General features: G+C 35.4%; 3 protein-coding genes across 3 annotated transcripts; 2 read left to right on the forward strand and 1 right to left on the reverse strand.

The window, feature by feature from the left end:
• The first annotated feature begins 1503 nt into the window (after positions 1-1503).
• LOC142607176 (uncharacterized) lies at positions 1504-2089 on the forward strand. The gene is made up of 3 exons (XM_075778601.1): positions 1504-1591; positions 1729-1799; positions 1913-2089. Exons 1-3 carry the CDS (start codon positions 1504-1506, stop codon positions 2087-2089), a joined length of 336 nt encoding a protein of 111 aa, XP_075634716.1.
• A 17662-nt stretch (positions 2090-19751) lies between these two features.
• On the forward strand, positions 19752-21332 carry LOC142608131 (putative pentatricopeptide repeat-containing protein At3g11460, mitochondrial). The gene has a single exon (XM_075779842.1). It carries the CDS (start codon positions 19754-19756, stop codon positions 20696-20698), a length of 945 nt encoding a protein of 314 aa, XP_075635957.1. The 5' UTR covers positions 19752-19753; the 3' UTR covers positions 20699-21332.
• Positions 21333-22076: 744 nt separating this feature from the next.
• Positions 22077-23841, reverse strand: LOC142607124 (pentatricopeptide repeat-containing protein At1g05750, chloroplastic). Its single transcript, XM_075778547.1, has one exon. It carries the CDS (start codon positions 23726-23728, stop codon positions 22175-22177), a length of 1554 nt encoding a protein of 517 aa, XP_075634662.1. The 5' UTR covers positions 23729-23841; the 3' UTR covers positions 22077-22174.
• Between the last annotated feature and the right edge of the window lie 1699 nt (positions 23842-25540).

Raw genomic sequence — 25540 nt, forward strand, 5'->3', positions numbered from 1 at the left:
ATTTTTCTTTTAAGTGAGAGGAGAAGTGTGTGTGTATATATATATATTTAATGGCTCAATAATATTTCAATAATAACATGGGATTTGTATTGCGTAATATTCAGTTGATAATGTGATTTAATTTGTATTGAATAATAAGAAACTGATTGCCTTAAAAGGAATAGCACATTTGATTACGCTTCAAAAACAAGAGGTGATTAGTTTAAATCTCTTATTCTTATTCTCCTTGGAAATTAAAATCCATCAAATATTTGTTTATTTGAAAAAACCATGAATAAGAAGTTTTTTTGATAACCGAATATGTGGATCAAACTTCGAAGTTTAAACAGTTCCCATGATATTAATAGACGAATATATCTTTTATACTGGCATGCAATAGATAAGTTAATGGTGGCTATTTGTTTTTTGTGATATGGGAAAAAAAAAAAGGAAAAAGAAAGAAAGTATAATTGCAACTGGACGACTTGTGCATTAATTCTAATAGAAAAGCCCAAGAAAAGCAAAGCACATCAATCAGTCATCATGCAAAATCTTATCCTCGATTACGCCGTATTATTATTAAGTGTATACCATCATCATTCACCACCCCCAGCTATGCCTAGCTATGCCTTGCGCTCCAACTCATAGATCATACCTCATCCTGAGAGAGCAATGCAATGCAAATGTTAACTAAAGGCCTTTACAAAAGAATCTCTCTGAAGCTACGAGCAAGGCATTTTCGCAATTCTAGCAGAAGAAGACAAAAAAAAAAAAAAAATATCAGCTAGATATATATAGCTAGGTATGCAGCATATATATAAGAACTCGCTGATGTTGTAGCTCAAAAGGCATGAAAAACTCTTAAGGACACATCCAAATCCACAATATATTTAACAGTTATAATTTGCCATTGGTGTACTTAAATCCACTTTTCTATCAAGTAGCAGCCAGTGTGGTTCCATTTAAATTTTGTAACCAATTACAAATTAACAACAAGATACTATATATAACATAAATTAAACATATAATTGTCAACGTACTACTACTAGTAGTATTATTATTATTATTTTTTTGGTTGAGAATCATCGTACTACTATTATTGGTATTTGACGTGGTTGTTATATCAAAAAATTGACGTCAGTTTCTAGATCAACGAGTCTCAGGTGAAGTGAGGTGAGAGGGTTTTTTGGCACGTGCAGAGAGAGAGAGAGCTGTGGCTGTGGCTGTGGCTGTGGCTGTGGCTGTACTGCTAGCTAGCTTGAAGATGGCACTGTCATCCAGAGTGTCTTCTATATAATTATAACCCCAACAAAATGTCAATCATTTCCCTTCCAAATGGCGGCATGAGCAATCATTTGCATGTGGAGATTTCAATTTTAACTCCCTTCTATAAATTGGCTACAACTCTTCCTCTTAAAACTGCATTAGCTACTAGTACTATTCAAAAAAAAAAAAAAAAAAAACACAAAATACAGACTTCTTATACTTTTAGAGCTCATTCTAGGTTCAGCTGCAAAACCCAAGATGGCGTCAAGATCCATGTTTATATCATGTGTGCTTCTCCTTCTGGTTTTGTGTCTCCTTGTGCTCATGGAGGAAGCTGCTTCTACTGGTCCATCTCTTTCTCTCTTTAACACTTTTTAACTGTTTTAATAACGGACTAAAAGGAGGAAAAGTACTCAATAATGAGATTGGTGTTGTTTAACTATATAGTACCTGGTTAGTAATCAATATTTCTGTTTTTGGCAGATTGCAATACTGTTTTTGTGTGCATTTACTCCAGGGCATCTGTTTCCTTGATGACTGCTCACAACAGAAAGGTCTGTTTTAACACACATATAAAAATGCTTTGAAGGCATTGGAAAGCCTTGAATGGGATTTATATATCTCCTAGTTTTCTTTTCTTAGATTCTCGATCCGTTACTTTGTACAGATGCTTGCTGGTTTGGAGGAGAAGAAAAAGACTGTGAAGCTTGGCCTGCAAGTTTCAGCTGCAACCAGTATGAATGGTGGGAGCTATGTGGGTTCGGAGTTAAGAAATACTCCCTCTGGTCCAGACCCATTACACCATAACGGGGGCAGTCCCAAAATGCCAAGAAATAGTCCTTGAAATGTTTCATGTATAACAAAGCTCGTTGAAGTACTTAGTTAGTTAGCGAGCCAGAGCTTTCAATGGAGAGCACATTTTGATTGTACTTGTTAGTTCGCTATGCATTAGAAATAGGTTTTCTTTTTCTAGTCTAACTGTGGCATATATAATGCATATATGGTTAATTTCTGCTAGTATATCCTGTTGTTTTGGTTGGTCTTTTTGTTGCGTATACATCTTGTTTGGGTGTAACACATGTTGTTGGGTATTAGGATCTTTAAGCAAACTAAAACTGTCAGTCTGAACTCTTATTCCAAAGGATTGTTATTACTTCAAATTCAACCATGCAAACACACTCTTTTACACAATGTATAAAATGCTGACATTTTTTAATCAGTAAAACTTGTTTCACATGTTAACTTGCACACATGTCGGTTTATACAGGTGAAAAATGCAAGCATTTGGTATGTATAATTAACGCTATCCTATTTTAAAAAGAGTATATTAACCAACATTCTTGGGGCAATTGTTAAGGTGCCTAAAATAAATTCAACCTACATTATGAAGCAATAAAATTAGCCAAAGTTTATAAAAAGTTAAGACTTTCTTATATACTTAAAATAGCTTGATTGTCTTGAAATTTTCAGGTGTAACAATGCCATTTGAAAACTCTACCTTAACCGTTACTCTTAGGGCACAAGTAACACAATCCTTTTGAAAAATATTGAGGTTATTAGTGTTCATGTTTTAAACATGAAATGAAAGAGTATTTAGAGTACTGTTAAACAATGTGAAATCATTATTAGCCTATTTTAAATAGTAGTTAAACAATTTAAACTTAGCAAAAAGTACTGGTTAATTTCAACGTCCTGAACGTCAAAAGTTTAATAAAAAAGCAATTAATTATAATGGTAACATCACTGAGAGATGGATGTGATTGTTATCGGCTGGGACAGTAAAAATTGACCATTTATGCTTACAGACCGTTTCTGGAATGGATTAGAATCAATTAACTGTGACATCTGGGGGCGCCATTGTAGTGTTCGATCTGCAATAACGTACTAATTAACCTCAAGCTTCCAAATCCCTGAATGTGACAGTGATTACGCAAGTGCCAGTCCGCCAGACGCCAAGTGAAACAGAAATTTGTCTCATCTCCTGCCTTGAAAACTGAGGCTGTTTTATATGGTATTTTGGATAGTAGTTTTTTTTTTTTAAATAATATTATATGTATTCTTATATATATTTTTATTTATATGTATTTAAAAAAATTATAAATAATGTTATTAAAACAACATTACCAAATGAGATATTTGATATCAAAAGAAAAAAAAAGTAATTAAAAAAGTGAGATTAAGATTATATCCTTAAGATGCAATTATCTGGGCAAGTTATATATATATATATATATGTGTGTGTGTGTGTGTTTGTTATAAGTATGGTACAAATAAATTAGTTAAGGTAAACCATGCACACACACATCTAATGCCAGAGTGAGTTATAATTCATAAATATATTAAATACAAAATTATCAAATTGTATTTATATACTATTATAGTGAAAATTTAGAAAATTTGTAAGTTTGAAATTTTCTAACAATGTAAATAGACAATTTAATTACAATGAAATCAAAGAATTCTTCATATGACGAATGATCCAAAATTTTAGTAAATATAAGAGTAAATTTTACAATAAAAGAGGTCATTAAATATTTTTTAGGGCCGCCGATTCTTAGTTTTGTTAGCCAAATCCTTTAGCATTTAAGTAAGTACATATACTATATATTTTTGAAAAAAAAATAATTTGGGGGGCCATGGCCCTCAAGCTTACACTTAGTTCGGCCCGCAATTACCCATTTCTACTCACATTTTTTTTACCACTTTCAATTTTTAACTTTTTCTCACTTTATTTATTCAATTGTTGAGATTGAAATATTATTTTTCAACTCTCAATCTTAGCCATTGAAAGTTATGTCAATCCGAAAAAAGTGAGGTTGGTATCAAAAAAGAAAAAAGTGAGGTTATTTGGGATGAACTGTGATTAGAGTCGGAATTGAGTTTTTAGGACTTCAAGCTACTAAAATTAGAGAAGGGTTTGAGAAGTCACTCTTAAATAAATAAATAAAATTTATTCTAGGACCTCAATAAATTCAATGCCTATTTTTATAACTATCTTATGTTGTAGATTGTAACTAATTGTTTGCCAATTTCACATAAATACACAACTTTTTTTTTTCTATCACTAACAGTCAACTACATCATATTTTAATGAAACTAGGTATGGAATTAGTTGTGATTTTATAATTTTTCAAAAAAAGAAAAAAAAATCCAAACGGCTAATTATGGAGAAGAACAAAACATGCAACTGTCCAAGTACCTACAATCCACATGACGGTTAAGGTGGTGCACATAGGTGGTACCTACAAAACATGCAACCGTACAGTTTGAAATTGTCTCAAAATTTTATTTCGAATTGATTACTTTTTTTTTTTTTGGTTTTGTTTTATGTGAAATGAAAGTTTATTTCTTATTCTACATGAAAAGTATTCCTTATTCACCAAAAAGAGATATTCCTTGCCCACCAAGGAATATATATATATATATATATATATATATATATATATATATATATATATATAGAACTTTTAATTATAAACAGGCAATAATTTTATATGAGTTTGGTATCTTTGCTCAATGGTCCTCTCACAAGGAAAGAGACTTTGATATAGTCAGAAAGAGACCTAGACATATTTTGATTTTTGTGAGTTCTCGATCGTTTAAGTGTTTGAACATTGTTAAATTACGAAATTTTTTGCTATTTTTCCATTTATTTGTGATTGTGTCCCTTTTTTTACAAAAAATTTATTCGTTCCTATTATTTATTATTATTTATTAAAATAATACTATGTAATTAACTTAAGTAATAATTCCCCTATATATATGTGTGTGTTAGATAGTATTGTTTATCAAATAAAAAAAAGTAATATAATTTAATTATTACCCTATATTTGTGAGAGGGGTACAAAGTTTTAGTATTAATATTTACTAGAAATGAATAAAGAATAAGTTAATCTAATAACTCAATATTAATAAACCCACTTTTATTTGATAAGAAAATAAACCAAACTTTAATATATAATCTAATCGAGCTCAACTTGTATTCAAAATAAAATTGAATGAACAACTCTAATTTTTAATACTCAACTCTAAATTATAACTTACCCACTTGTGGTTTACCTTAAATTTAACTTATCCATCTGTGGTTTCATTTTTGACACTTATCCACCCATGGTTTATTCTGTTAAGGCTCCGTTACCCACCTCTCAATCTACCGTTACTCTAACACGTTTGATCCCAAAATCAAAGAACAAAACAAATCAAACACTCCTCTCTCCTAGCAACACACACACACACACACACACACACACTCTCTCTCTCTCTCTCTCTCTCTCTCTCTCTCTCACGCTTGCTAACCCATTGAGGATGCTACCCACCTGAGTTCTTAGACCCGTTTATGCTTGAGATCCTCTGAGTGATTTTTAGGAAGGAAATTGTGGAGTCACTGAACTATTGATTCAGGGTTTTGATTGTTACCAACCCGTGATTTTTTGTTAACAAATTGGATCTTGATCTGTTCATGTTTCTCTCTATTGGGTGAGTTCCTGACTTTCTGAGCTTGAAGGGTTTTTTTTTTTTTACTTTCATCTGCTCTTTTCCTCTTATTCTAGGTAGATTTAATTTTTGAAACCTAGGGTTTTAATATTTTTTTTTTGAAATTAGGTTTCTGCAAAGTGGTGTTTTGTTTGAAGTATTATGGAATTGATATATCTATATGAAATTGTATTGCTCTGTATAGATTCTCCACTGAGAATATAAAATTGGACTCAGATGGTTGGAGTATTAAATGAATTTTTATGAGGTTCCAAATTTGTTTGTATCCTTAAGGTGTCATGGTGGGTAAATACTAGTATGGCTGACGCTACTTGTGTCATGTTGGGGCCTTAGGAAGGGAAAAGTCAAGGACTATATGCAAAGTTTTTATGCTATCTGTAAGCTTTTGGATTGAAGTATTATGGTCTTTTGTTTGATATGCTACTTGTAGGCTAAGGGGTTTGTTTTATCTATAATCTGACATGCATATCTGAAAGCTGATATGCATGAGCAGATTATTTATGCAAATGTTTGAATGGTGTAGAAACCCCACATGCTAATCTTAAATCTTCTTGATAATTTATGATTTTTTCTCTCCTTATTTGTGACTGGTATTCTTATTAACAATTTTACAATTTTTTCATTGTTAGATTTTCTCCAGTTCTTAGATGGCTTTGGCAAGACAAATATATTACTCTTGTATTAAGTTATTTGATTGTAGGTAGAGCAAGATCTGGCATTATAGAGCTACCTTGTGGTGCTGGAAAGTCTCTAGTTGGTGTCTCTGCGGCTTGCTGAATAAAAATAAGCTCCCTTTGCTTAGTAGCAAATGCTGTTGTAGATGCTCATTTTTTTAGAAGCCCAACAGGAGGAAAAGCCCAAAGACATGGGCAGAAGGGAGTGAGATGGAAATACCGTTAAGCCCAAGCGGTAGGAATAATGGATCATGGGTTCATAAAGCAAACAAATGGACCCTGAAGAAGTAAATGGGCCTAAGAAGGTCCGGAAGAAAAAAAATAGCAAACTCATGGATAGTATGGATGCTAAAAAGTGAGAATGGGTCATCGTTGTCACAGCAGGCCCAAGGCAATGTAAGTAAAGAGAGTAAGGGGTAATGGAGAATTCATGAGCCCTAAGGATGAAGTATGAAGCACTTGGACCAGAAAAGCCCAAAGAGTTAGTAAAAGCCCATGGGAAGCATAGAATTGGAAAGGGCCGAGGATGCCCCAAGAAAGTAAATGGGCCAAGGATGCCCAAAGAAAAATAGGCGGGACGAGGGAGCCCGCAAGTAGTAAAGGGTCCAATGAGTTAATTGGGCCTTCAGAGAAGGAATGAACAGAAAAGCTCGAAGGGGCCCAGCAGCCTTGGGTCAAGCAAACTTCTCGACAGGCATAATAGAATGATGTGGCAGGAAGCAAATGACAAGGCTAGGAATAAAGCACGAAAAGCCCACGATCAGGCAAGACCCAGCCCGTAAAGAAGCAGGTCATAAATGAGAAGTCAGGGAAAGCAGTTCACGCCATAAGAAGTCAAAGATGAACGGTAGGATGGGCAGAGGGACCTTCAGGCCACGGCAAACACATGAGCAGCGGGAAGAATTTGGACGAGCATGGAGGTGGGAAGAATTTGGACGAGCATGGAGGTAAGGCACGCGTAAGGCCCAGACCCCACCAGCCTGTACCCAGCCTATACAGGAAGTGGTGGGTCATGGGTCAGAGATAAGAGGGCATGATTTAGCGGTGGGGAGGGAGAAAAACTCATTTTCGTGTTTCCTGCTCAAGCTCTTTTGGAGGCAATATCCTGTTAGGATGATATGCCACCCAAAAGAGGCAAATATGAGTTGGAATCACTAGGTGCGTGCCATGAGGGACAGAGAGAAGGAGAGTACTTACACCGTGGCAGGTAGGAATGCCACGGCAAGTAAACAAACAAAAGAGTCTTCTTTGTCTGGTGAGGTGGAGTGGCGCGACCAGCGCAGGTAAGTGGCGTTGGCTGGGTGACTGGCTAGTCAGTAATGGTCGGCAAAGACACCCATGCCAAACAAAAACGGTTAAGGGCTAAAATGCTAAAAACCCGCCATGACTAGCACTATATAAGGAGCCTTTGCTATGCATGACAGGGGGAAGCAAACTCTGGAAGGATAATCGCAAGAATTAAAAAAGACAGTAAGAGTAAAACCAAGGGAAAAGAGAGAAAGAATTAGAGAGAGTAGAAAGAAGGGTAAAAATGAAGAGAAAGAAAGGAAAGAACAAAGGAATAGAGAGAGGAGTAAAGAAAGATAGAGAGAACAGAGTGGTAGGCATGCACCGAATGGGTCGATCTCCCTCTCCCTCTCCAATCCATGTTCCCTGGTAACGGAGAAAGACCTCATTGAACATAAGTCATTTATGCTCGCCCCTTCAAAGCAGTTAATTTCTCATTCAAAGAGGTTAATCGCGTTGAAGAGGTGATTCCCCTTCTTGACTTAGACTTGGCGACGTAACTTGATACGGCAGACTGACATTTATTTCTTTTAATAAGCTTATTGTTGTTCATCAAATACCTACCCTTTTGTTATTGTTTCGTAAAACGAGTATTCCTTATCAAAGCCCATTATTTACTTCTGTCTGAATCGTAAATGAATTTTCATTATTGCCTTTATTGTATCTGTCTGCCGTAATTAATGTAATAGTTCTGTCTGCCATAGGCATGTGATCAAAGCCTGATTAACAGGGGCATCGTTTGCGCACAAGTCGAACCAAGGAGGGTTGCTCTTGGATTGGTTCCAATTCCCTGATCCAGAAATCTTTGGGCCTAGTGTAGCAGCAGGCGGTCCAGCCTAACATTTGCAAAAAAAAGGTCCACATAGTTTTCGTGGATCAGTGGGCTTTCCAATTCAGGCTATGGTCAACCATCCGAGAAGATCAAATTATTAGCTGTGATTAATTGTGAATTGTGAGATTAGGGAGAAAGTTATGAGGGTTAGAGAGTGAGAGATTGTACAAGCTAGCACTAGTAATGTCATGATTATCTTTCATTTTTGTCATGTTGTTGTTGTGTTTTGCCACAATGTACAACAATATAAGGGTAAAGAACCTTAGTCTACCATGATGCTTGTGGGGGATGCTGAAAAGTGGATGGGTATTTAAATTCATTTTGGTGGTATACCAACCCTATTTGGATAGATTTAAGTCCTTGTTTATTGTAAGTTACAATTTAAGTTCCATTCTTATTGGCATGGAGGTCTATATGTAATAGATACATGTGAAAGCTCTAATGCATGTTAATGTTATATGCATTGCTTGTCATTTTGTTGATTGCTTTATTGTGCTGTTCTTATGTCCTCCTTTTTGGCTCTTTTGTATATATTTTTTAAACAATTCATTTTTCATATTGTATAGCACATTAAGGTGTTTATGACAACCTGTTATTTTCCAAATGAAACAACAAGAAGTATCTATCCAAATGAAAACCAATTATTTTCCCTAATTAACACAAGTATCAAAGAATGAAACTTTCTAAATAAAAAACTAGTGAAAATGCAGTCATCTTTTGGGTCAAGCATACTTTCTCTTGCTACTTTGACAGCAAAGCTCAGTAATACAAAATCTGCCAATACAATTAATTAAACAACAAGTATCTTTACAAATGAAAACCTGTTATTTTCCCTAATTAACACAAGTATCAAAGAATGAAAGTTTCTAAAAAAAATAGTGAAAAGACAATCATCTTTTGGGTCAAGCATACTGCTTACTGCTTGCTACTTCTTGCAAGAAAATATGATTAGTCTTTTACCTGTTGCTTGCTACTAAAAATTTCTGCTTGCTAAAATTTTTGCTTGCTGCTTGTTATAAAAAGCATTAAATAAAAATCCTCCTTGCAATACAAATTTCTTCTGCAAATAAAATCCGTTGCATTGAAAAAAAATTCTATTGCATTGAAAATCTGCTGCATTAAATAAAACTCAGTAATACAAATAAAATCTGTTGCATTGAAAAATTTTGCTGCATCAAATAAAAATTCTGTTGCATTGACTAAACATATATAATGTTATCATCTACCAAAAGTAAAGACAATCAGTTTTGTCTTTAAGCCACATGCATATAGGATTACAACTAAAACCTAACAACTAGTCCACCACACATCAGACATACACATCTTCCAACCAAAACAGTAAATATTGTTTTTGGCACTTGACCAATTTAAATACTAGTTACATTAAATGTGGGAACCATAACAAAAACAAAAAAAAAAAATTGATGATCTACTTCATTTACTGCTTTTAGTGCGCTTATTGGCCTTCTTGCCCTTTCCACCAAGTGGTTGAAACTTTGGTGGCCTTAATACACCAAACTTTCTGCCATTGAACCCCATAGTAGCACCACCACCACTTCTTTGACCAACAACACCGGTAGTGCTCCTAGAGGCCCTTGTTGGCTACATAATGAAATGTAGCAGTTAGTAGGATGGTCTAGCAATATCAAGTAAGAGAAAAAAGAATAGAAATAAGTAGAGGTTGATAAGCTGCAATACTTAGGATGATGATGGTAAGGAATCTCATGTCTCTTTAGGGGTATGGAAGCTTGGTTGTGAGGAGGAAGAGAACCAGTTGGCCCTAGATGCAGCTAGAGTTTAAGTACTTGGTGCAGGCCTAGTGGTTGGTGCATTATATCTAATATACATTCTCTTAAATCAACTTTTTGTGCATTATATCTAATATACGTTCTCTTAAATTTGGGCTGTGCATTTTCATCCTCCATTTCAGTTTGCAAAATAACTCTACTTTCTACATCATTCAATCTTATCATCTCTGCATAATCTCTAAGCTTCCCATATTGCAGTTATTCATCCCCAGTAATCAAATCAGTAGCTTTCGTTTTTGCCCTATACACTTTAATGATACTTATGTCAAATTTAATTTTTTGCCTCACATGATGTTTAACACTGGCTACTGTCCAAGTGGGATTCTTGCCAAAATCCTAGCACAAACTTCTTTGCAACATAACCTGCAGTCACTTGGCTGTGTTGAAAGGTTCTAGGGCAGGTGCATTTTGGATGGAATGTCTTTATTTGGAATGTCGATTCCCCAGATATTTGAGATGCATAACACTTCCATCCACATTCATTTATGCAATAAACTGATATCTTCTTCTTTTCATTCCGTTTGAACTTGATATCTGTTGGATTTTTTTATAGCATATTCCCTCAAGGCCTTTCTAAAAACCTTAGACTTAGGAAACTTCATTCCCGTCTTTAACACTAGTTCTCTCATGTCAGTTTGGACATTAAACGCTGGTTCTTTTGTAACAGCTGGTGTTGGCTCATCATCAAACCCTACCAGACTTTCCATGTCATCTTCAATAGGTGGTTCAATCCACTCACACTCTTCCAAACACCCATTGTCTCTTGCATTAGACCTAATTGCTAATTCCATGTCATTTTAAGCTCTTGTAGGTCTATGTGGGGCAACATTGACATTATCAGCTGTAGTAGGCCTATGTGGGGCTGATGCATTGTCACTAACTCCACCATGTGTAGATGGCCCAACATCCATATTCCCAAAGACATCATCATCAAAATTTGGCCCCTCAAACCCTTCCTCCATCCAATCAAAATCTGAACATTCTTGTACACCATTTGACTCATCTACTACATCATCACCTCCTTCAACATCCACATTACCTTCTTCATGCACCTCATGCACATCATCATCATTCTAACCCACTACTCCCTCATTAACTTCTGTATTCTACCCAAGTTCCTCAACTACAAGTGGCTCCTCAACACCCTCAACATATAGTGCTATCCTATCTATTGGCCATTCAGCATGAATCTCACACATATAAACTACATCCTTATCTTCAGTTATAAGTCTTAACCGTTGCTCCAAATTATCTCCAGGAATAAAGTAATGAAATCTACTTGTACTAGATGACCCCAACTCACCACACATATCTCACATTTCAAAGCAACTTAGTTTATCAAGGTCAGCCTCATCAATAATAGAAATACTGCCACCTAAATATACTAAGTTTGGGTTCCACACAAAACTTCCACCACGATGAATCTCAAAAATGAAATTCAAGATAGCCATCTGCATATAAAATACAACACAATAAAGTATCAATCTATCAAATTTAAAACAATAAAGTATCATCTAAAGTCAAAAGTCAAAAGTCTATCAACTTTAAAACAATAAAGTATCATCTAAAGTATCATTTAAAACAATAAAGTATCATCTAAAGTCTAAAGTCTATCAATTTTAAATCAATTTAAAACAATAAAGTATCATATACAATATCACCTAATGAAAAAAATAATAATAAAAAACCACAAAGTCAAATGTAACCCAAACTTAGTATAGTGGCATTGCTTATTTTTCATTGAGAAAGATGAAATATATTACATCTGCATATAAATTATTCTCAAACCAAATAGAATCTTGTGGTCCACACAAACCACAACACACAAACAGACAATATTATTAAAAAGTTTTTGTCCTGTTTGTGGGAGACAAACACATGGAAAGGGACCATAGATACACACGTTCCAGCAGCCCCACATTGATGAATACAAAAAAATAAAAAATAAAACAGCCACTCAAACTTGGCAGAAATCCTAATACTTCAAACCAGCCACTCCTATAAAACTTACAAAAAAAAAAAAAAACACAACTTTGCAGGTATCTATAGCAAAAATCCAACAAGAAATTTAGTGTTAAAAAATCAAAGTGGCAGTAATAATGGCCTAACATAGGTGGTGCTTTGATAGAAATTAAATCTACTACATGCTTTAGTTCACTCTATAGCTAATCCTATATTTTAGAGTTAATGTTCCCACCTGACCTTTCCTAGTGGAAATAGGATCAAAATATCACACACCAATTAAATAACTAGGCTAATTTAATCCTGCGGTCTACACAAACCACAACACACAAACAGACAATATTATTAAAAAGTTTTTGTTCTGTTTGTGGGAGACAAACACATGGAAATGGACCATAGATACACACGTTCCAACAACCCCACATTGATGAATACAAAAAAAAAAAAAAAACAACCACTCAAACCTGGAAGAAATACTAATACTTCAAACCAGCCACTCATATAAGACTTAAAAAAAAAAAAAAAAAACACCACTTTGCAGGTATCTATAGCAGAAACCCAACAAGAAATTTAGTGTTAAAAAATCAAAGTGGCAGTAATAATAGCCTAACATAGGTGGTGCTTTGATAGAAATTAAATCTGCTACATGCTTTAGTTCACTCTGTAGCTAATCCTATATTTTAGAGTTAATGTTCCCACCTGACCAAATAGGATCAAAATATCACACACCACTTAAATAACTAGGCTAATTTAATGTTCGAATTTATGGTTCAATGGCCATTTTGCAGAAACCCAATTTCAAAAAAAGAAAAACCCTAGGTTTCAAACGTGAAATCTACCTAGAATAAGAGGGCGAGGAACACGAACAAATTCAAGAGAAACACGAATAAAACCCAGTCGATTCAAGACCCAAAATGTTCCAAAACACGAATTTGTGGTCTCCTTCCAGAATCCGTGGGTCTTCTTCCTTGGTGTCATTGCATAAACAAAACCTAGTCAATTTTTAGTCTAAGGGTTTAGAATGGGTGAGCAAGCATGAGAGAGTGTGTGGGAGATGAGTGTTTGATCTGATTTCTTGTTTGTTTTTTGATAAAACGTGTTAGAGTAACTCCACGGTTTCCTTGCTAGAAATCACCTAAAGGATCCCAAGCATAAACAGGTCTAAGAACTCAGGTGGGTAGCATCCTCAATGAGAGAGAGAGAGAGAGAGAGAGAGAGAGAGAGAGAGAGTTGCTAGGGTAGAGGAGTGTTTAATCTGTTTTTTATTTGATTTTGGGATCAAAAGTGTTAGAGTAACGGTAGATTGAGAGTTGGGTAATGGAGCATTAACAAAATAAACCACGGGTAAGTAAAGTGTCAAAAATGAAACTACAGGTGGGTAAATTAAATTTGAGACAAACCATAGGTGGGTAAGTTGTAATTACCCCTAATCTGATCGAGCTCAACTTGTATTCAAAATAAAATTAAATGAACAACTCTAAATTTTTAATACTCAACTCTACTTTGAAATATGCATTTATATATGCCTACATGTGACATAACATGATCATGGCTTGTGGTAAAATCTTGAATTGCCACGTGACTTCAATGAGACTTGACAATTTCTCACCTTTGCAAAGTGATGAGAAATTGTCAAGTCTTAAGTCACGTGGCAATTCAAGATTTTGCCATAAGCCATGGTCACTCTATAAGTATAAGTGCTTAAGAACTGCCATATACCCTTAGCGCGGTAGTTACTCCAAAAATATAAGTGTTTGTGGGGTGTGGGGGGCAAAGAATGGGGTTTAAGTCTCTAGAACGGAGTTTCACACACACACACACACACACACACACACACACACACACACACTTACATTAAGTTAGAGTAGAATTCTATTTATCAATTAAAATATGAATTATAAAAAAGACAAAATTTAACTATAAAATTGGTTGTAGTCTAAGGCTACAACTTTACTTAATAAAATAAACATTACTACATTGATAAAAATTTAATTGTTAAATTGCATGTTTTTTACGCCCTTAATACACATGCCAAATTTTGTGTCAATTGGATATTATTTAGGTGTAAATGCACTTTTAGTCCCTACATTTTGGCTTTTTTTCCATTTTGGTTCATACTGTTAAGGATATATTTTATGTAGTTGGCTAATCTTTTGACAAAACACACTTTACTTATATTTGGGTAGATCTAGGATGTGCTTGATACTTCAAAGAACATGTTGTTCAAGTCTAGTATTAAAGCCATGAAGATTGGACCAAAAAACAAGTGAAGAAAATGTGTTTACTAAAACTGGACACCTGCTAGACACCTACTCGACAGCTGCTTAACATATATCTATCAATCGAGGTTTAATAAGGCTCGACATCTGCTATCTATCGAGGTATCTATCGAGGTTACGGAAATTAGAATTTTCAGATTTGATTTTTGGGTCAGGCTTTTGTATTTGTGTAGGATTTCTTTTCTCACAACCCTAGGCATATATAAGGCTTATTTTAGAGGCCGTCACATAAGAGAATACAAGGAGAACATATGCAAAAGGTGACCGAACCTTATTTTCTCAGAAAGAAGCTACTGCGTCTTTGCGCCTTAGGGTTTTGTAACCAAGTGCTTTTTGATTTTTATTGTTGATGAAGTGAAGAACTTTGCTGCCAACAATCTTCTTTCTCAAGTTGGTGAGTGAGTCATGTACTGAGATTCGTGCAAAGGAATTAGTCACATACTGAGATCCGTGCATCAAAGGGTGGCGTTCACATATTGAAGAGTTCAGAGGTTCTGAAGTGGTAGAAGGTTTCTGCTGTGAGTTCATCTACGGAGATTGTAGAGTCTAGGGACAAAAGTTTTGTACTAAATCTGAAACTTCTCTTTACTATAGTGAATTGCTTTTCGGGAAGGTTTCCCCCCAGATTTTTTTACTGTGAAACTGGTTGGTTTCTTTGGTTTTCCTGGGTCATCATATCTTGTCTTATTTATTTTTCCGCTGCATATGATTTTGACATGATATTGATGTTTGTTTGTTTGTTTTAACAAGTTTTATGCATAATAAATCTAATTAACAACTTGGGTTTAAAACTTGTTAATTCTATTAATCGGGGTCTAAATTTCCCAACACCTACATTTTAATTTCACCACTTTTAGTTCCTAAACCAATTAACGCGTGTTATTTTTGTCATTTACGTCAGTCAACAGACGAAAATATCTGAGGTGACTAATAAAGGAATTAAAATATTATTAAAAATCCATGTGGCACTCATCATCGATGTCACATCAGATTATAATTTAAAAAAATTAATTTCTCAATTTTAACAAAAGAAAAAATATGAGTTAAAATAATAATTTCTCAATTTAACAAAATAAAAAACAGAATTAAAAATGAAAAGTAACATGAATTAAGATTTGAATTTAACTTGAACAAGAACAACAAGAACACAAACTCAATTCAATATCATCAGTAAACCCAGCACATATCCAACTGTTAACAAACTCAAAATACCTAAATATGAACAAAATACGCAGCGCGCATCCCTCTTTCATTTATGGAATTTTAGTTTTTTGGGTTTGTGTTATGGTGGTTGGTTCGGGTTTATGGATTTATGGGTCTTTGATCTTTTTCTTTTCCTTAACTGATTAAGTGCTTGAGAATGGGACTTCGTCTAGATCGAATCTCAAACTCGGGCTCACTTCAACAACGAAGCTTTATGGACCAGTGAAGGCGGCCAACCATGCCGAGATCGAAGACTTTGACACCTCCACTCGAAGACTAGGCTTCTCAGGTTCAAAATCTCAGATTTTTTGTCATGGTTTTAGTTTTATATGGGTTTGGGTTCTCAGTTTCATATGGGTTTGTTTGTATTAGAAAGTTGCAAGGATCAGTTGGGTTTGAAGGGATCTTGCTCTAATGGTCTTCGTTTGTTTCGAATTTTTAGTTCTGAAATTTATGGGTTAATTTTTTTTTTCTAGGTTTGATATTTGTGGGTTGGCTCTAGATCTACTGTTGGGTTTATGTTTGTGTTCTTGCTAGAGTTCGGTTTGTGTTTGGTTTAAGTTGATTTTGTGTTGGTTTCTCGGAAAGATGAGAAAATCTAGGTTTAAGTTGTGATTTTGTATATCTGGGTTTCGTGGTTAGAGAAAGAGAAACATAAATAAGGTTGAAGGAGATGGTACAGGGACAACACCGTACAACTTGAGAAGAATTTGACATTTGCAAGGGCATACCCATATGAGAATTTTGCAAAGGTGGGTTCACGAAACCAGGTTGATTTATGAAAGGCCTTATATTGGGGTTTGAATGGGCATTGGAATTATTGAAAGGGACTTGAATTTGAGGATTGTTGTTCATGCCAAACTGGGGTCGAAATTTCGTGGTGTTTTGCACTAAATTAGATGAATTTGCATTTGAATGATTAGGTGGCATAACCTAAAGAGTGAACAAAATAAAAACAATAGGAAGAAAGAAGCTTCAAATTGGAATGAAGTATTTATTTCATAGGTAGTCTAGCATTTAGATTTGGGTTGGTGGGGCTGTAACTTTTAGATCTGGGTTGGTGTTCTTGTTCAAGAAACTTTTTGATCTTAATTCATGTGAATTTTGGTTTTTATTTAGTTAAAATTAATAAATTAATTTTTTTAAATTTATATGCTGACGTGTTATGGGTGATGTGGATTTTTAATAATATTTAAGTCCTCCATTAGCCACCTCAGATATTTCCATCTGTTGACTGACGGAAAAGACCAAAATAACACATGTTACTTGATTTAGGGACTAAAAGTGGTAAAATTAAAATATAGGGACCAAAATGGAAAAAAACCAAAATGTAGGGACTAAAAGTGCATTTATGTCTATTATTTATTATATGATCTATAAGCTTATATTTTTTTGCATAATTTTAAACTAAAAAACTTGCAATTTAAATTATTTATTGATAACATAGCTATTGATCTTTAATTTTCTAGAAATTTTGCAAGTATAGAGAATATAAGAAGAAGATGTAATCCAATGGTGAATTTGTCAAAATTTACTTCCAATAAAAAGATATTGTGTAAGATTATAGCCTTAAATAACAATCAATTTTATAGTTAGAGTTTGTCCTTATAAAAATGAAGTTTTAATAGTATAACCTTGCCCATGAATAAAACTTGGAATTAAATACTTAAGAAAAATTGGCTAGATTCTTAAAGAATGTCACGTGCATACTTGTTTATTGAAATTATTGAACATATGGGCTATTTTTCTAAGAAAATTATAACACATTTTAAATAAAAATCTAACATTTTTTTTCAAATAAAATTACGTAGCTTTTCCATAAAAGAACCACAAAATGGCTACTTTCATATTTTCGTCATATCTCAATTTAAGCCTGATTCTTGCTAGTAAATAGTGAGATTGAAAGGGAATTTCATGCTTGTTAATATATATTTCAATAATATGGTTGAATTTTCAACCAAAGAATGGTTAAACTCGGTTTAACTTGTATAGATCAACCAAACTTAATTTTAACTTTTGTTTTTTTTTTTTTTGAGGGGAACTTAATTTTAACTTGTATGATCTATTTCCCATGTTATTAGATCTTTAAACTATTTACCGAATCACCATCTCCTCTCTCCTCTCAGTTGTTTTGTAGGTTGTGAATGCTAGGGCCGGCTCAAAGGTTTTGGAGGCCTAAGGCGAAATCTGCAAATGGGGCTTTCTGTTATCACTTAAATAATATTTAACTAGCATTTTATATAATATTTTTTTTAAAATCCATTTTTTTTTACTTTAATATGATTTTTTTTTAGAAAATGCTAAAATTATAACAAATTTTACTATAAACTGATGTTGTAACGAATGTGATCAATGACATGAGACTTACAAAAATGCTAGAGATATTATAAAATTTACAACATGAGAATTACAAAGATATATCACAAATCACAAAAATTTATTCAAAAATGCATTTAATAGTTTGTTGAAGTCCACCTATCATATTCATTGTTACATCAAATTATAAAAATTATATAAACCATTGTGTACCTTTGGTACAGTGGTCACTCCACAAGTATAAATGTTTGCAGGGTGTAAGAGGGCAAAAGCCGGGATTCAAGTCTCTAGGAGGAAATTTCACACATATATATTTAGATTAGGGTAGAGTAGAATTTTTATCTTATATAGAAAAAAAAAGTTATGTAGTAAAATTTATAGTATTTTTAACATTTTCCTATTTGAATTCCCTGTGATTAGTAACATGTCTATTTGTAAGACCTATTAATTTAAAATTTTCTTATCTCTATCTCTAGCATTACTTAATTTTTTGGCATTTTTAATGGTGAAAAAAAAAGTGAATTAATTTTTTTTAATTTCTATAAAAAATATTTATAAAAAAAAACAATTTTTGCCTCCTAAATTTGGGGCCTTTCTCTAGTATGGGCCCCTAGGCAATGGCCTAATGGGCCTAGTCCTAGGGCCGGCCCTGGTGAAGGCAAATGATTGTGGCTGTTAATCATCTATTTTAGAAAACTTTTTTCGAAAATTAAAAAAGTTGTAAAAAAAGTTAATCACTTTTTTCATAAAAAAATGTTCAAATAGACAACTACTCTCTTGTTGAAGTTCAGAACTATTTGCGGTTTTTTTTTTCAAAATAACATTAATTTACAAACAATTTTGTTAGTTAGCACGTTTTCAAAACTATTTAAGAAACTAACATCTCGAGTGCAACAAACTTGATTTTGGAGTGCTAAACACGAGTCAATTGAACTCGGTTTCATTTAAATTGAAATCAATCCTTACATACTCGATTTCACAGCAATGCTCACTCCGTCTCTCACTCACTCCGTCTCTCACTCTCTCATGTTCGTTGGCAACATCAAGAGAGAAACATCAACAATCAAGAGATGAGTGTAATGGATCCTAGAGCCTTCGCCACCAGGGTTCAATTGCCGCCACCACCGGTTCCTTCGCTATTGTTGCCTCTCGGATCCTTTGCTGTCGTCGCCTCTCTGGTTTGTTTTGTTTTTTGTCTTCATGGTTTGGGTGTTGTTCTTCGTGGGTTTCTGTCGCCGCCTCTCTTTTTCGTGATTTTGTTATTTCTTTGTTGATTTCTTTTGAGTGAGAGAAAGAGTGTAACGGAAAAGGCATGAATAAGAAATCGAGCTCTACAAACTTGATTTTTATGCCATGATCCTGAAATCGAGTTCAACAAACTCAATTTAGCATTCCCAAAATTGAACTCGATTTTTATGCCATGATCCTGAAATCGAGTTCAACAAACTCAATTTAGCATTCCCAAAATTGAATCTATTACACTTAAGATGTTAATTTTTTAAATAATTTTAAAAATGTGCTAACTAACAAAATTGTTTAAAAATTAATGTTATTTTGAAAAAAATCCCTATTTGCGGCTAATAAGAAATAATACTAATCCATAGAATTATAGATCTCTGTTATGTTATTGCATGCGTTGCTCTAAGAGCTAACATGGCATCCACTCGTGACATCGTACCCTTCTACGCAACACTCCTCGACGCTTGCTCTTCCACCAAAAACCTTCAAAATCTCACACGTCTTCACGCCAGAACCATTAGACTCGGCATTTCACCTCACGACTTCATCCGAACTAAGCTCATCTCCTCCTACGCCTCCTGTGCCCAACTTCACCAAGCTAACCTTCTTTTCTCCTTTGCCACTCGCCGACCCACTTACCTTTTCAACACTCTCATCAGAGCCTACTCATCTCTCAGTCTCTTCTCTCACTCTCTCTCCCTTTTTCGCCAAATGCTCTTTGCTGCCAAACCCATTGACCGCCACACCTTGCCCGTTGTGCTTAAATCGTGCGCCGGGTTATCGGCTCTACGACTTGGCCGGCAAGTCCACAATGCGGTTTTGGTTAATGGGTTTGCCTTAGATTTGGGGAATTCGAACGCGTTGATAACAATGTATGTGAAGTGTGGTGATCTGGAAAATGGGCGTAAGGTGTTTGATGGAATGCCTGTGAGGAATGAGATTTCTTGGTCAGCGATGATGGCGGGGTATGGAATGCATGGGATGTTTGGTGAAGTGTTTGGGTTGTTTGATAGGATGTTGGAGGCTAATGAGAGGCCAGATGGCGTGACTTTTACGACGGTACTGACAGCATGTAGTCATGGCGGTTTGACAGACAAAGGGAAGGAGTATTTCAAGATGATGCAGTGGAGGTTTAGGGTTAAACCAGGGCTGGAGCACTATACATGTATGGTGGATATGTTAGGGAGGGTAGGCCAGGTGGAGGAAGCGGAAAAGTTGATTTTTGGAATGGAGATAGAGCCTGATGAAGCTCTTTGGGCCGCATTGTTGGCTGCTTGTAAAATTCATGGGAAGCTGGAGGTGGCTGAGAGGGTGGCAGAGAAGGTTTATGGGAAGCGACTGAGTGTAGAATCTTTGTGAATCATTTTCCTGCATGGGCTTAAGATTGTCGCTTGAATGAGTTCTATAGTTCAAGAAGCTATGTTGGGGAGGAAGACATTTTGACTTCTTGGATCACCATGAAAATTGAAAGTCATTTCTGAGCTGAAGCATTTAGTAAGCGAACAGATAAGAGTGCTCATTTCACCTTTGCCAGCTTCTTCTTTTGAGAAATACTTTTTGGTGGCAACTCATGGAAATGCCATATCGAAGTATACCATAAATTCTTTGGTTTCTTTGCTCTTCCTTTGCGTGGTTCAAGTGTTTCTTGATGGCCTTGCTATCAATATTTAAGTGATATTGATCGGTGAGGGATGATAAGAACATGCTACAAGTTATTACATTGACCAGAAGATGAAAGGGGTTGGTATTTCATGAGTTGTAGAAGAGCTGAACTGAAACTACTATAAAAATGTCCAAAATTGGGCAAAGGATCCGTTAGGATAGTTTGGCCAACAAATAGAGATCATTATACTTTTCAAGAATATATTCATAAATTTTAAGGTGACATACTTCTTTCTTTATACAGATATTATGTTTGCTATTGTGTCTTTTTCAAGGGATTGAGGTTGTGAGTTGTGAATAATGATTGATTTGAGATTGACAATTATCATCATCATAATCTGCTCAATTAAGCTCTGTAAGGAGCTATTTTTCAGTGTAATTTTTTTTAGTTTCATACCTAGCCTGGTTAATAACACAATATGCTTGTACAGAAATATTGAATTTGCAATTTTATTTCTATGTAGACTATGATGATGTATTGGCTTTCATTCACCTTTACATTCAGGTTTCATTACGATTGGTTCCCTGTTTGTCATTCTTCCTTTTGTAGCTCTAGTTACAATAGTATGGCAAGATCGACCGACTCTTTCTATACATATATCATTCTTCCTTTTGTAGTCTTCCATTTTGCATTAAAATATATACTTGTGTATCCATACATATATACATGTATGTATATGTGTATCCATATATCCTTGTAACATCTGCCATTTTTAGATCATTAGCTTTGCATTGTGGTGAAATAGACTAAATCTGATTTAAAGAAAATGCAAAAAAAATTCCTGAATTTTGATTCAAAATCAAACTGATCTCTTACTATAATTTTTAAATTTGAAATTTCAAACCTGTGAGGTTAAAGAAATGACCAGATTGTTCCTTTTATAACACTTTGGTTGGTTCCGTAGACAAAAAAAATGTTATCACACGTTACACACGCTTTCTTTTAATAAAGAAAAAAAATCTTTAATGAACAATTTTGTTTGGATTTTCTTCTTCTTTCATTTCCCTGAATAGATTAATTAGTCATGGTTCTGGAGCTAACAAAATTTCACATGCAATCAATCTAAAACAGAAATTTATAGGCGAAAAATATGATGTCTTTAACTTGATTAGTATATAACAAAAAACATATATTACATTCTTGTGTCTGTTGCTAAACCTCAATAATGTGTTTTAATCATCTTCATAAGATTCACTTTCACAGGTTTGAGGCACATAACCACATAGTTTCAGTTCAAGGGACAGGAGCTCTAACATTGCATGAATGCGATCTGTTTCAGCATGGCAGTTATCGCCAGCCACAAATTCGTGAATGCTACAATCAATTTCAATTGAACTAGATCCCGGTTTCTTTTGTATTCCACGGGCCTTCATTGTCCTTCTAATCTTGCTAGCACCATCCCACCTACCAATGGCTGCATATATATTCGAAAGGAGAACATAATTGGAATCGCCACTGGGGTCCAATTCAGAAAGATAATTCATTAACCTTTCAGCCAAACTGACATTCCCATGAGTCCTACAAGCAGCCAACAATGACCCCAAAACAACTTCATTTGGCTTCATTGGCATGTTTTCTATCACATTCAGTGCATCTTCCAACCTCCCTGCACGGCTATAAAGATCCACTATGCAGCCATAGTGCTCTATTCTAGGGGTAATTCTATGAACTCTTTTCATTTCATCAAAGAATTTGAGCCCCTCATCAACTAATCCAGCATGGCTACATGCAGTAAGAGCTCCTGTGAAGCTGATCCCATCCGGCTTGAACCCTTCCTTCTGCATTAAACCGAAGAACTCCAGAGCTTCTTCTACATGACCGTTAACAGCAAAGCCTACAATGATTGAATTCCATGATACCAAGGTTCGCTTCGTCATTTTCTCAAAGATTTGACGAGCAAATTCGATACATCCACATCGGGAATACATGTCTATCAAAGAGTTACTTACCCTAATATTGTCCTTAAAGTCTTGCTTCATAACAAATCGATTCATCCATAGCCCCAAACCAAGGGTTCCCAAATTGGCACACGCGGAAAGTACTGCAATAATGGTGACATAATCCGGTTTCACTCTGGCAAGCTGCATTTCTTGGAACCATAGCAAGGCTTGCTCAAAGTGATCCTTCTTAACAAACCCACCAATCAAAGCAGTCCAAGAAATCGCGTCTCTCTCAGGCATTTCATCAAACAGCCGTATCGCGTCCTCAACTTTTCCATTCCTCATATACCCATCAATCATAGTATTCCAAGACACCGAATTCTTCACACCCATCTCATCAAAAACCGTTCTCGCAAGATCCACGCGTCTGCATTTTGCGTACATATCAAGGAGTGCAGTGCCGACCATGACATTGTTTGTCAGCAAACCAAACTTGCGAACATAGGCATGGATTGAAGACCCAAAAGCCACACTCTCAAGTGGGAAATCAGCACAAGCCGAGAGAAGCGTAATGAAAGTGACGTGATTGGGTTCGACCCCAGCTAGTCTCATGCGTTGAAACTCTGCGGCGGCCTCGGGTAGTTGGGCATTTCGGCAGTGGCGAGCAATGGAAGAAGTCCATGAGACAACGGGGTCAATGGTGGGTCTGTTGGTCTGTGGGAGAGAGACACGGTGACGGTGGTTTGGTAAGGAGGAGGGTTGGGTTGGGAGTGGTGGTTTTGGTGTCTTGGGAGGAGAAGAGAGTTGGGTTGGGGTGGCTGTGTTAGTGTAGGCGGTAACGTTCATTTTGTTGTTCAAACTTCAAAAACCGTTTTGTTTGATGAGTGGATCGACTTGAAAGAGAACTAGATAGAGAAATGAAAGGAGTTAATGTATTCTTTACTGACTGTTATTCTTCATGAGTAGCAAATATATTTTTTACAAAAGATAGAATCTGGAACATGGTTACGTGGATTTAATTTTGGCCACAAATATAAAAAGATAATCAAGTATAGGATTGACCATCACGCTGGTTGGCCTCGGGGTAAGGGCCAACATCAGGCATGGGTTTTGAATTTCATCCCACCAGTATTTGATTCTCTTTATATTTTACTTGTAAACATTCACCCAGCATGTTAGCGATTGTGAAAACGGGTAGGGTAGTCACGCTCAAATTAGTAAGCGAATAAGTGTGAGACTAGGTTGAGAAAAAGTGTGTACACAACTTTTCTTGCAAGTGGCGAGCTTATATAAAATTGTGGTTAACTTATTACAGTCACACATATCATCAAATTATGGCAAAAATTAGGATAATTTCAATAGTCTTGGATAATTGGTTGAGTTAATGTGTGTGGACACAACTTTTGTTGCAAGTGATGAGTTTATATAAATGTGGTGGTTAACTTATCACAGTTAGAGCATCCACATCAGTTGGTGGATAATCATATATAATGCAAATTTTTTTCAATTTTACATATTTTGAGCTACATTAGTGGAGCTAAAACTGGGTAAAATAGTGTAAAACCATCCCCGAGCTACAGTACGGTGTATATTTACACGGATACTGTAGCTCGTTTATACAATATTTTATCATTTCTCCTTCGCTCCTTTTCTTCTCTCTCTCATCCGTTTTCAACAGACTCATTCTCTCATCTTTTTCTCAACCCAGAATATATAGAGATATACTTTGCTCAAAAAAAAAAAAAAATACAGACATACACAAACAAACACGGATCGGTGCTTGACTGGTCGGAGCTCGTGGGTCTTGTCGTGGATCAGAGCTCGCGGACTCTGGATCGGAGCTGGCGGATCGCGATCGGAGCTCGAGGATCGGCGATCGGAGCTCGCGGATCGGCGATCGGAGCTCGCGGATCGCGATCGGAGCTCGAGGATCGGCGATCGGAGCTCGCAGATCGCGATCGGAGCTCGCGGATGGTGATCTGAGCTGGTGATCGAAGAGGGAGTTGATGGAGAGGGAGAGGGAGAGGGAGAGTTTGAGAGATGGGTTTAGAGAGAGAGAGCAAAAGTGAGAAATGAGCTGGGAGAGAGAGAGAGGTAATTTAAGAGGTAGTTGGGGGAAAATAATAAAATATTAAAGAAAATTAATTATTTAATTAAAAATGGTGGTAGGATAGATGAACTGATGTGGAGGTTTTGTAAAATTAGATGTGTAAAATAAAAAAAAAGTGGCTTTTTAGTGTAAAAGTGAATGTGTAAAATGAAGAAGCTGATGTGGATGCTCTTACACATATCATCAAGTTGTGATAAAAATTAGGACAATTTCAATAATACTAGATGATCGTTTGAGTTAATGACACAAATTTTAAGTGGTCAATTTTGAGTCTTGCAAAAAAAAAAAAAAATGATGAATTAATGTGAAAGTGAGATAGCCTACTACTTTGAGTGACCATTTTAACATGTTTGCAGCAAAATGTGTGGTTGTAGAAGAATTGATGCAGCAATAAGTGATGAATCTAATAGTATATTAGTAAAATGAGAGCCGGTCCTTAACACTGGGGGAGAAAAAAAAAAAAAAAACCCTTTTAACACTATACATCGACATTTCCCTATAGGACTTCGTAACGATTCAATTTCTCTTCTGCTGACAATAAACTCGAG

Source organism: Castanea sativa, chromosome 8 (assembly GCF_040712315.1).
Source record: "Castanea sativa cultivar Marrone di Chiusa Pesio chromosome 8, ASM4071231v1".
Lineage (NCBI taxonomy): Eukaryota > Viridiplantae > Streptophyta > Magnoliopsida > Fagales > Fagaceae > Castanea > Castanea sativa.